This window comes from Mustela nigripes, chromosome 16 (genome assembly GCF_022355385.1).
Source record: "Mustela nigripes isolate SB6536 chromosome 16, MUSNIG.SB6536, whole genome shotgun sequence".
NCBI lineage: Eukaryota > Metazoa > Chordata > Mammalia > Carnivora > Mustelidae > Mustela > Mustela nigripes.
This window is the reverse complement of record NC_081572.1, coordinates 23131782-23142405: the sequence shown is the minus strand read 5'-3', so window position 1 is coordinate 23142405 and position 10624 is coordinate 23131782. Positions and strand designations below refer to the sequence as shown.

Below are 10624 nucleotides of genomic sequence, written 5' to 3'. Positions count from 1 at the left end.
CTGTCATTTTACTACCGGGGAAACTGAGGTCCTCAAAGAAGTGACCTGCCCAAAGAGACACTCCAGGTCCACTGCAGAAGCAAGACAAGATGCCAGTGTTCTGAGTTTCAGGTGATACTCTTCCCTGCTCCCTGCTGAGCTTCTAGATAATTCTTCTCTGCAAGTGGCAGTGCACCTTCTGAAAGTGAAGCCCATCTCCTTGGGGACAGCTTCCTTTTCAGAATCAGCCTTGGATACCTATAGGCAATTAAGAACTATCTCAGATTTCAGATCCCCCAATAGCCTTATCTGGTGCACCTGCCCATAGCCTGCCTCCTGGGGAAAACTTGGTCTTCATTGCCCTCCCAGGAATGACCCCAGGCTGCCACGCTGTCGCCAAGGGCTCTGAGCAGCAGCCTTATTTGTTGGCAGGATGGATGTGGGAGAAGTAGAGAATCTGCAGTATCTCTCCTGTCCCCAATCCTGGAGGGCTCCACAGAGCAAAAAGAGTAGCATACATTTGCTTAAGTGCCGGTTACAGAGAGGGTTAATAGGGGAAAATGACCTAGAAAGCAGAACATTTGGGATCAGAGTCCACCCACACATCAATATATAACCCCTTTGGCCAAGATTTCTTTGCTGGGGGCGCCTGGGTGGCTCAGTGGATTAAGCCGCTGCCTTCGGCTCAGGTCATGGTCTCGGGGTCCTGGGATGGAGCCCCATGTCAGGCTCTCTGCTCGGCAGAGAGCCTGCTTCCCCCTCTCTCTCTGCCTGCCTCTCTGCCTACTTGTGATCTCTCTTTGTCAAATAAATAAAAAAAAATCTTAAAAAAAAATTTCTCTTAAAAAAAAAAAAAAAAGACTTCTTTGCTGTTTCAGTTTCACTCTATTTAAAGGCACCAAATCTTTGGACTAGAAATTTTCAAATATCCTTTCAAAGCTATCTTTCTAGGAGTTCAAGCACTGTGGGGCAGAATCCACCTTTTGGGGTCAGGTGGGTTTTGAGAATATGTCGTTTTAAAAAATGCATTAACTTAAGTTATCCCTATACCTTCAGCCCTGTGACAATCTGACAGATCTTGCGCCCTGGTGGGGACTGGGGTAGGTCGCACCTTTGTAATTCAAACCAGGACACAAGTAGCTGAGTTCTCTCCTCCAGATGCCCCAGCAATCGGCGCTCTCTAACAGATCTGGTTTTTCTTTCCTCTCTTTTCACGTGGGCTTCTTTCCACCCCCAGCTCCTGCTCCCCATAGGGACCCCACTGGAAGTGCCCCCGGATTCGTCTCAGCCTTTTTCCAGCCTGAGAGCGGCGCCGGCAAGGACAGGTTGCCTAACACGGTTTCCGAGGCCGCTCCGCTCCAAGAAATAGTGCTGGCGCGCGCCCTGGTGGAAGACGGTAGAACTGCAAGCGCTTGGTTCTGGCTCCGCCTCCCGGGCCAAAGCCTTCCAGGTCACCTGGGAGCCTCCGCCCAATGACCCGAACCGGAGGCGGTGGCGGTCGGGGCTAAGCTGGGAATCTTGGAGGGAGTGAGGTTAGGGGCGGACCGTATTGGGGAAGAGAGTAAATGGGGATAGAATAGGGGCGTGGAGGGAGGGGTAGGGTGGCGAGGGAGGGGATCCCGCGACTGCGCCGGAGAGCCGGGCTCCCGGTCGGGCAGGGCTCTGGGAGCGTGCGTTCTGCGCCCGCCTGCGGAGCTGCCAGCCTGGAGCCCGGGCCGAGAGCTGGTGCCTCCGCCGCGCGGTGCCTTCGCCTGTGTACGGTGCTGAGCATCGCGAACCCAACGGCAGTGACCTCCGAGTGTCTCTTGACACGTGTTGGGATAGGGGCTCCCAGGGGGCTGAGCTCTGGCCAGTATGGTGGAGAGGTCGCCCGAAGAGGACCCATTCCTCCCCACCTCTCCCCAGATGGCTTCTTGGAACCCCGACGCCCCACGTTCCTGCGATTGCTTTGTCTCGGTACCCCCGGCCTCGGCCATCCCCGCCGTGATCTTTGCCAAGAACTCTGACCGGCCCCGGGACGAAGTGCAGGAGGTGGTGTTTGTACCCGCAAGCACTCACCCTCCTGGGAGCCGGCTCCAGGTGGGTTAGGCCTTACGGAAGAGCTAGGAGCTGTGGCAGATCTGAACCTCTGCCTCAGACCTGCCTCCGCTTCTCGGGCCCCTGGAAAGCCACCACAGGTGCGGGAAAGAGCATGACCTTACGGTCTACCAGCCTGGACCTAGCCTCTGACTTAGGCTGCTCCTGGGCAAGTGGGAATACTAAAACCCTTTCTGAGTGGGCTCTCCCCTTCTCCCCTGTTACCTGCAGTGCACCTACATTGAGGTGGACCAGGTGTCAGAGACTCATGCGGTGATCCTGAGCCGACCTTCGTGGCTCTGGGGGGCAGAGATGGGCGCTAATGAACATGGTGTCTGCATTGGCAATGAGGCAGTGTGGACCAAGGAGCCAGTTGGCGAGGGGGAAGCCCTGCTGGGCATGGATCTGCTCAGGTGGGGACACTGCCCTCCCTTATCGTCTGGTGCTGGAAGTCTGAGAGCTGAGTGCCATTCCCCCTTCCCCTAAGCTCGGGTCACGGGGCCCCCATCTTTTTGTCCCCCTTGCGAGCCCAGACAGGCTGCCCCCGCTCCTCCTCTCTCCCGGCCCCATCTCCAGTCTCTTAAGGAGCTTCCAAGTATGGCCCCTTCTGTGCCTCTCCTGGCCCAGAAATAGGGCAGTGGTTTCACATTTCTTTTTTCAGTAGAAGCGCTCCCCACCGCCCCCCAATGGAGTCCCAATGTATGAAGCGAGTTAAAGCAGAGCCACTCGGGTTGAAGAGAGGCTGGGGGGCCTGGTGTGCTTCTCTCTGTGGGACCATGTTTCAGGCCTCTTCAGGGGACCCTCAGAGCCAAACTTGAAAAACCCCTGGCCTAACTGCGCTCCACACAACCACTGTGGGCAGATTGTGTAACGTGGGCCTCCCCGGGCTGCGTCTGTCCACTGGGGCTTCTGTCACCCGCCGCCAGTACCTCACTGCCCTTCTGGTCCCGGCCTGTCTCCCCATGCCAGGCTGGCGTTAGAACGGAGCCGCTCTGCCCTGGAGGCCTTGCACGTGATCACGGGCTTGCTGGAGCGCCATGGGCAAGGGGGCAGCTGCCGGGAGGACCCTGCCCCGTTCTGCTACCACAACACTTTCCTGCTGGCTGACCGGACTGAGGCGTGGGTGCTGGAGACGGCGGGGAGGCTGTGGGCCGCACAGAGGATCCGGGGTGAGGGCCTGGCACTGGGGCCTGCCTCCTGGAGGCGTCGCCTTTGGCCAGCCTTGGTAGGGGGTGGGATGAGGGCCGGGCAGGGCGGATCCAGGTGCAAACCTCAGGGTGGTCGGCGTACCTGAGGTGGTGGGAGATGAGCCCACTGAGGACCCTTTCCCCTTCGCTTGCTTAAATCCTCTTTGTGCTCTAGCCTGCCACTTCCTCTGGGGAACCTTCCTGGACTCCCTGGCGGTTAGCCCCCCTCTCCCCCATATATGCAAGCAGGTGCTTCTTCCTTGCACTTGCCACAGCCTCAAGCTCACACTTCTGTCTCCGTCTCCACGAGGGAAGGGCTGTTTTCTTCACTGCCCTGTTCTCAGCCCCTGGCACAGAGTAGGTGCTTTATGATAAAGGAGCCATTCCCTCCCCTTCCCGCCTCCTCCGCAGAGGGGGCCCGCAACATCTCCAACCAGCTGAGCATTGGCACAGACATCTCCGCCGAACACTCAGAGCTGCGGACCCATGCCCTGGCCCAGGGCTGGTGGGGTGGGCAGAGCGCTTTTGACTTCGCTCAGGTCTTCTCCCTGACTCAGCAGCCTGTGCGGATGGAGGCTGCCAAAGCCCGCTTCCAGGCCGGACGAGAGCTGCTGCAGCAGCAGCGAGGTCAGTGAGTGGATGGCAGCGGGCTGGGGGCCCGAGGGCCATGGCAGTCCCGGCCTCTCTCCTCTCCCACAGACTTGACCGCGGGCCAGAGGGTCCCCTTCTGCCCTGGGGGCCCCTCAGCCTGTCCTCCTTCACAGGGGGCATCACGGCAGAGGTGATGATGGACATTCTCAGGAACAAGGAGAGTGGTATCTGTATGGACTCGGGAGGCTTTCGCACCACGGCCAGCATGGTGTCCATCCTGCCCCAGGATCCCACACAGCCCTGTGTCCACTTCCTCACTGCCACACCAGACCCATCCAGGTGAGGGGAATGAGGGTGGGGAAGGCAGGGGAGAGCTTGCCAGGCGGGGTATGTGTGTGTGTGTCCGGGGGGATGTGATAGCCTTCACTCCTTCCATCTCTGTCCCATTAGGTCAGTGTTCAAACCTTTCATCTTTGGGGCGGGCGTGGCCCCGGCCCCCCAGGTGGTGTCCCCCACTTTTGGAGCACAGGATCCTGTTCGGACCCAGCCCCGATTCCAGACTCAGGTGGATCGCCGGCACAGCCTCTACCGTGGACACCAGGTGGCCCTGGGGCTGATGGAGAGTGGGCAGGTAAGCCCCGGGGATTAGGGGCTACTCTGGGGACATGACTCACTTCTCCCATGCCCAGTTGGGATTCTGGAAATATGAGTGGACCTGGGAGTGGAGGGGAGACTCTAGAGCTGCCAGGAGGAGTCTCTGCCTTCAAAGCCAGCTGCCCAGGAGAATGTCGGGGACCCTGCCCTTTCTCCTGCTTGTGGGAGATGGCAGGTATCTCCCCGCGATCTGGAGGGAAGCCTGTCCCTGGGACTCATCTCTGCCTTTCCTGGGCAGGATCAGGGACAGCAGCTCTGGCAGAAGCAGCGGGACCTGGAGCAGGAAGGCCTGGAGGCTGCACGGCGGCTGCTGGCCGGGGAGTGGGCCCCACCCCCACAAGAGCTGGGCGCCCTCTTCCAGGCCTTTGTGGAGAGGGAGAGCCGGGTTTATGGCTGAGCGCCACAGCTCGTCCTGGCCTGGGGTGGGCACAGGACCCCTGCGACAGCAGGATCAGCACAAGCCCTTCACTCCCCTCAGTCCTGTTCTGGGCGGCCAGCTCGGCCTTTGCCTTAATAAAGTACACTATTTCACTGTTCAGTGAACTTGATCCCGGCTCTAGTGGGGGTGGGAGAGCCAAGTGAGGGCAAAGGGCAGCCCTGGGCCTCTGGTTGTCTGCTGGGCAGCACAGTCTTCTCTTGGGGAATGGGGACTCGATGGGGGAGGCTGTGGCAGGGGTCTGTGAGGAGAGGTGGTCTCCCCAGGTGTGTGAGCGGGTATGCCCAAGAGAATGTGCCTGGCACACTATGGGGCTACTGTTTAAGGAGAATGAGGACCACGGGTTTTTGGTCCTTGGCTTGAACCTTGGAGGGCACGCCCCAAGGATGGCAGTGAGCTGTGCCCTCTGGAAAATGGCATCTTCCACACTGTGAGGCCTGCTCAGGGCCCAGGCAGCCAGGTGGGGACCTGAGGTGGGCCAGTCCTTTGGGTGGTTCCCAAATTGTCCAGAAACGTGTTCAGTAGAGTTGGGTTCTGTATTTCTGTGACTCCTTCCCACTGCCTTGACTGCTTGATGCCCCCCAATGACATAAAAGACATACTCAGGGCTGGGTGACATTTTACTGGGGGAGCCTCCTGTCACAGGTGAGGGGAATGAGGAGGAGGGGAGGCCCCACCCATGCCCTTTTCTTCCCCCTTCCCCGTTCCTGTGGAATTGCTGGTAGGGACGGGCTGCCCTTCACTTCTTGATTCTTTTGGTCACAGTTTTGGTTGTGCTGGGGGCCCTCGACACAGAGGCCTTGGGGCCTGTGGCTGCTTTGGTCCCCTTCTTTGCCTGGACAGTGCTTTGCTGGCTGGAAACCAGAGGGCAGGGTTTCTTGGTGGCAGAGGTGGCTTGTGGCAAGGAGGCAGGCTTGGGGGGTGTCTCCTTCCCTTGGCTGGGGGTGACAGAGGGACTGTTGTCCTTAGCCACGGGCCCCCCAGGCAGCAGGGGGAGGTCAGTGAGGGCAGGCTTCGTCTCCATCCTCTGAAGGTGCTCATTCAGGGCTGTCTGCTGTCTGCGCTCCTTGTGTCTGTCTATCTCCTGCTCCAGCTCCTGGAGGAAGCCTGGGAGGGACAAGACGGTAGGCGGTAGATGGAGCCCTGGGCTTGGCAGGAAGGCCTTTGGCAGGGAGGTCTCTGGCTGACCCTTGGAGCAGACTAACCTGCTGCCATCCCTACGAGGAGGGGCCCAGGGTTGGGGTGGGGAGGACACGTCACTTGCACCCCAGACTGACACCTGGCCCTGGCAGGACTTAGCTGCCCCAGTGCCCCACAGGGCAGAGGAGAGTTCTAGAGAGGGTTCAAGCCTTGGAAGGCAGGACCACCTCGCTCTGTGCAGAACGGGCTGCTCAGCTCCGGGAACTCCTCCTCCTCATCGTCTGAGGCTTTCTCCTCCTCATCTGAGGCCCAGCGCTCTAACACAGGCTGCTTGTCCAGGTCCAGGAGCAACGGCAGGGCTTCTGTGACCAGCTCCCTGTAGGGCAGAAAGAGCAGAGGATCTCCCACCCCGGGAGAGCACCCATGGGTGGGGAGCCTGGGAGGAAGTGCAGACACAAGCCGCAGCAACCACACCGGGAGGGCTGGTGTTCACAGGCGGGGAGATGGGCCTGTGGTCAGTCCCGAAAAGCTAAGGGCTGGCTCCGTGTGGACCTCGGGGTGGGAGAGAAAAAGCGTCCCACTTGAGCCGGGGTGGAGGAGAAGGCGCCATCGATAGTGACCAGTTTGCAGGCTGAGAGGGGGCCTGCGTGGAGGTAGGAGGAGCTCGGCCACCCCCCATTTCTTCCTGCCCTCATGTCTTCCTCACCTGTATCCATCCCGGTTGGTGCAGCTGTTTCCGGTCAGGTTGAGGATGAGAAGGCTCTGGGGGAACTCATCTGCATGCACCAGGGAGAAAGGAACAAGGGTGTCCTACCCTTCTCCCTGCCCAAAGCCTCTGTCTCTTTGTACAGCCTTCCCAGACCCCCAGAGGCCGTGCTGCCAACGCAAGCTTGGGGAGATGGTAGCAGAGAAGGGGGGGCCCACACAAGGCTTGTCCCATGAGCTGCGGCCAGGGCCTTCCTACCCAGCTTCAGTGTTTCTATCAGGTTCTCAGAAAGGTCCAGAAACTGGAGATGTGGGAGGTCACGGAGGTTTTCCACCTGCTTGATTTGGTTTCCTGCCAGAGACAGGAAGCTGCGGGGGGAAGGAAGGGGTGCAAAGACAGAGCTGCATCATGGAACCACAGGAGGAAGGGAGGAGGACTCCAGGCGCCCGGGGACCCTGGCTGAGCAGCCTGATGATGAGTGGGGACTCGTGGCCCCCTGGGTGGGGGAAGCAGAGCCGGGCTTGTTGGGTCCTCGGTGGGCAAGACATTAGGCTTGGAGAAGTCTGGACCAACTAGTTCTCTGGGGCATGGCTGGGTCTCCCCTTCTCCCCGCTCTCTCCCTCTCCCCCAGGCCTGAGCCCTGTACACCACGTACCGCAAGGAGGGGACGCAGGCCAGGTTCTCAATCCGCTGGATCTTATTCTGCAGAAAGCAAACGAGTTGGGGAAACTGGGTAGACCCTGTCCCCTGTTGCCGCTGGCAAACTGGCGCTCTGGGAATGACCCCCTGCCCCCTGAACTGGTTCTCGCTACCCTGGGATGATTTGCTTTCTCTGGGTGGATGGTCAAGGGGGGTCAACTTGGGGGCTAGCTATGCTTCATCAAAGTATACGCTGCTCAGCCCACAACCACAGAGGGGCCTGGAAGTCAAGAGGGAGACCAAGGGGCCACGGGGCAGTAGTGGAGGCCTGAGTGGTGGCTTAGGTACACACAGGGAGTAATGGGCACACGTGACTTTGATTCATAAAGTTCCTGTGGGGAAAGACGAAAGGAGCGGGGTACAGTCAACCTGGAGGACCCTGAAACTCAGTCAGTCAACCACCACCACCACCACCACCTCCGACAACAAAACAGCCTTCAAGGTTCTGAAGGATGCAGTAGAATCTTCTGGCTCCCTCTTCCACTTCTATAAAACAGGAAATGGGCTGGAGCTATATATATATAACATGATAAGGTAGATACCAAAAAGAACTTTGAGGCCCAGAGAAGATGTCTGACAAAAAAACCAGTGATTCAAGAGCATGCTTAGGATTTCTTCAGGGAGGATTGCTCTTCCAACTGAAGAGAATTCCTGATTCATCTGGGAACAGTTCCTTCCTTCTTTTCTTCCCCTTCCCTCTTTCCTTCCTTCCTTCCTCTTCTTCCTTCCTTCCTTTTCTTTCTTTCTTTCCTTACTTTCTTCCAAGTAATCTCTACACCTAATGTGGGACTTGAACTTACAATCCTGAGATCAAGAGTTGCATGCTCTACAGATAAGCCAATCAGGCACCCATCTAGGAACAGTTTCAATGAAGGTCTGCCTCCCTGAATGGCAGGGAATGGGCAAGGTGACCTGATTGGTTGTTTTTGGATTAAACAGACTTGGTCCACAGAGGGTGAAGGGGGAAGAAGGGCAGGAGGCAAGAAGTTACCGCTTGCAGATAAAGGCTGTGTAGGTTCTGGAGGCCCTCAAGATTCCCGATAGTGGTAATCCCCTCCCGGTCCAGGCGGACAGTCTGCAATTCAGCCAGAGTGTGAAACCTGGAAGAACAGTCAGCAGGTGTTGTAATGGAATGCCACTTCTGTGTTGTCTCAGCAGGGAAGATGGGAGGGGGAGGAAAGGGGTTTCAAGATAAGTGCCTTTGATGAGATGTCAGGAACTTATGAGGCGGTGTCCCCATCATGAAACCATGAAGCTGGAGCCCTGGATCTTGGTCAGAAGCACTGGGAAGGATCAGAGGGTGAGAGGAGTAAAAGGCCCTTGGACCAGGAAATGGGTGATAGCAGCTTATGGTTCCTGGAGAGACTCAGAGGCAAGGGAAGACTTCCTTGAACCAGTGTGGACGGTGGAAGCTGGGACCGGGGCAGAGATGAGACAACTCGGAAGGAGGATCCTTCCTTCTTTCCCTTTTGAGTGGTCCATGGGAGGACCTTTTCCCCATTCACTCATTCATTCATTCCACAATATTTACTGCATGCCCACTAGAGACAAATGAGAGTCCCTGCCCATCACTATTTGAGAAGCCGGCCAAACATCTAGGACAAGTGGATGACAGACACAAGTACAAGGGACCAAAGGAGTGCCTGAACTGTGCATGGACTCCTGAATTGGGGGACAGGGAATGCTTCCCGGAGGAGGTGATGTAGGTGGGAGTTGGCTGGGAAGGTGAGAAGGGGATGAGGAGAAGGCATGTCAAACAGAAGGAACAGTGTGTGCTAATCCAGGCTTTCTCCAACTTTTTTTTTTTTAAAGATTTTATTTATTTACTTGACAGAGAGAGATCACAAGTAGGCAGAGAGGCAGGCAGAGAGAGAGGAGGAAGCAGGCTCCCTGCTGAGCAGAGAGCCCGATGCGGGCCTCGATCCCAGGACCCTGAGATCATGACCTGAGCCGAAGGCAGCGGCTTAACCCACTGAGCCACCCAGGCGCCCCGCTTTCTCCAACTTTAATGTGCCCATGAGTCCCTTGGAATTTCTGTTCAAATGCAGTTTCTGGTTAAGTAGGTCTGGGGTGGACCTGAGAGTCATTATAACAACCTCCCAGGTGATGTTGCTCAGCTCTAATCTGAGAAGTAAGGCACTAAGGTGTGAGAATGTTGGGTCTTAGAGGAATAGTGGAGAACGGCAAGAAATAAGGCTAAAAAGGCAGCAGAGCTCAACTCATGCTAAAGCATTTGGATTTTATTCTGGAAGTACTAGAGAGCCAAGGAAAGTTCCATCAAGGCGTGTCTGATCAGATTTATCATTTAAAAGGATCACTTTGGTAACAGTATAGGGATCCAGGCCCGGGGGCAGGGGAAACTAATTAGGAGTTTGTTGAGAGGTGATGGCCTAAGAGCCTTATTTAAGGCAGTTCAGTAGGCATGGTTTGAAAAGAAAAGAAAAAAGAAAAGGAATAGAATAATGTTTAAGGAGGCAAAATCAATTGGACCACTGACTGAATGCATGGAGTAAGTAAAAAGAGGGATAAAGATGAGTTGACAAACCAGTCCAGCTCAGGGGACTGGTCATTCTGTGTGTTTCAATCGTCCACCACCTCCTTCTCCCCCTGGCACTCACATCTTCTCTGACAGATCCTCATCTTCAGGGAACGTCAAGTTCCGCTTGGTGATAAGGGCTTCAGTAATGCAGACGCCCCCTTCCTCTGGACTCTGGGCAAGATTAGCTGTGAAAAGATGAGTCCAATTGTTACGTTTCTTATTCTTGGAAGCCCGACCGTACCGTTATCCGAATCTTCTACTCACCACCCCATCCCCTGCTCACCTCCGGGCATCATTTAAAGGCTATTATTGGCCTAGCATGGGCTCAGGACGAAGGGAAGCCGACTAACTTGGATAGCCCCGGGGGTGGCGGAACCCAGGATGGTGTGAGGAGGGAGAACCTCGGAGACTCGAGGGATAAGGGAAAGGGGTTGATTCAGAACATTATAATGCATGAGGTGCGGTAGAAGACAAAAGTAAATCTAGGCGGGGGCTCAGGAGTTTGACGAGTGAAACGGGGCTAGTAAAACTGGGGGACTGTGGGTAAAGAGTGGCGGGTGCGGATGGAAAGAAAAGAGCTGTGCCCCAGAGTCTAAGCGTCGTTGCTAGGAGACTGG

At 56.6% G+C, this 10624-nt stretch overlaps 2 protein-coding genes across 3 annotated transcripts; one reads left to right on the top strand and one right to left on the bottom strand.

The window, feature by feature from the left end:
• Positions 1-1427: 1427 nt before the first annotated feature.
• Positions 1428-5025, top strand: SCRN2 (secernin 2). Of its 2 annotated transcripts, XM_059380624.1 has the most exons (8): positions 1428-1511; positions 1885-2058; positions 2287-2468; positions 3025-3224; positions 3654-3869; positions 4007-4172; positions 4284-4464; positions 4726-5025. In XM_059380624.1, exons 2-8 carry the CDS (start codon positions 1885-1887, stop codon positions 4882-4884), a joined length of 1278 nt encoding a protein of 425 aa, XP_059236607.1. In that variant the 5' UTR covers positions 1428-1511; the 3' UTR covers positions 4885-5025. The 2 variants fall into 2 exon arrangements, with proteins under 2 accessions (XP_059236607.1, XP_059236606.1); XM_059380623.1 differs by lacking the exon at positions 1428-1511 and having other exon boundaries at positions 1592-2058.
• A 516-nt stretch (positions 5026-5541) lies between these two features.
• On the bottom strand, positions 5542-10595 carry LRRC46 (leucine rich repeat containing 46). Its single transcript, XM_059380625.1, has 8 exons — positions 10291-10595; positions 10087-10192; positions 8460-8568; positions 7425-7471; positions 7028-7137; positions 6770-6839; positions 6291-6439; positions 5542-6030 (listed from the first exon to the last, which is right to left on the bottom strand). The coding sequence occupies exons 1-8, from the start codon at positions 10301-10303 to the stop codon at positions 5663-5665; spliced, it is 972 nt and encodes a 323-aa protein (XP_059236608.1). The 5' UTR covers positions 10304-10595; the 3' UTR covers positions 5542-5662.
• Between the last annotated feature and the right edge of the window lie 29 nt (positions 10596-10624).

What these genes read in the sequence shown, in the direction of transcription:
- LRRC46 (XM_059380625.1), bottom strand. An exon ending in GCCTGCGTCCCCTCCTTGCG is followed by an intron (nt 7,138 to 7,424) that starts GTACGTGGTGTA and finishes TTCCCCCCGCAG; the next exon opens with CTTCCTGTCTCTGGCAGGAA. An exon ending in CCCGTTCTGCACAGAGCGAG is followed by an intron (nt 6,031 to 6,290) that starts GTGGTCCTGCCT and finishes TGTCCCTCCCAG; the next exon opens with GCTTCCTCCAGGAGCTGGAG.
- SCRN2 (XM_059380623.1), top strand. Translation starts at nt 1,834, where the DNA reads ATGGTGGAGAGGTCGCCCGAAGAGGACCCATTCCTCCCCACCTCTCCC. An exon ending in GCTGCTGCAGCAGCAGCGAG is followed by an intron (nt 3,870 to 4,006) that starts GTCAGTGAGTGG and finishes CCTCCTTCACAG; the next exon opens with GGGGCATCACGGCAGAGGTG. An exon ending in GCCACACCAGACCCATCCAG is followed by an intron (nt 4,173 to 4,283) that starts GTGAGGGGAATG and finishes CTGTCCCATTAG; the next exon opens with GTCAGTGTTCAAACCTTTCA.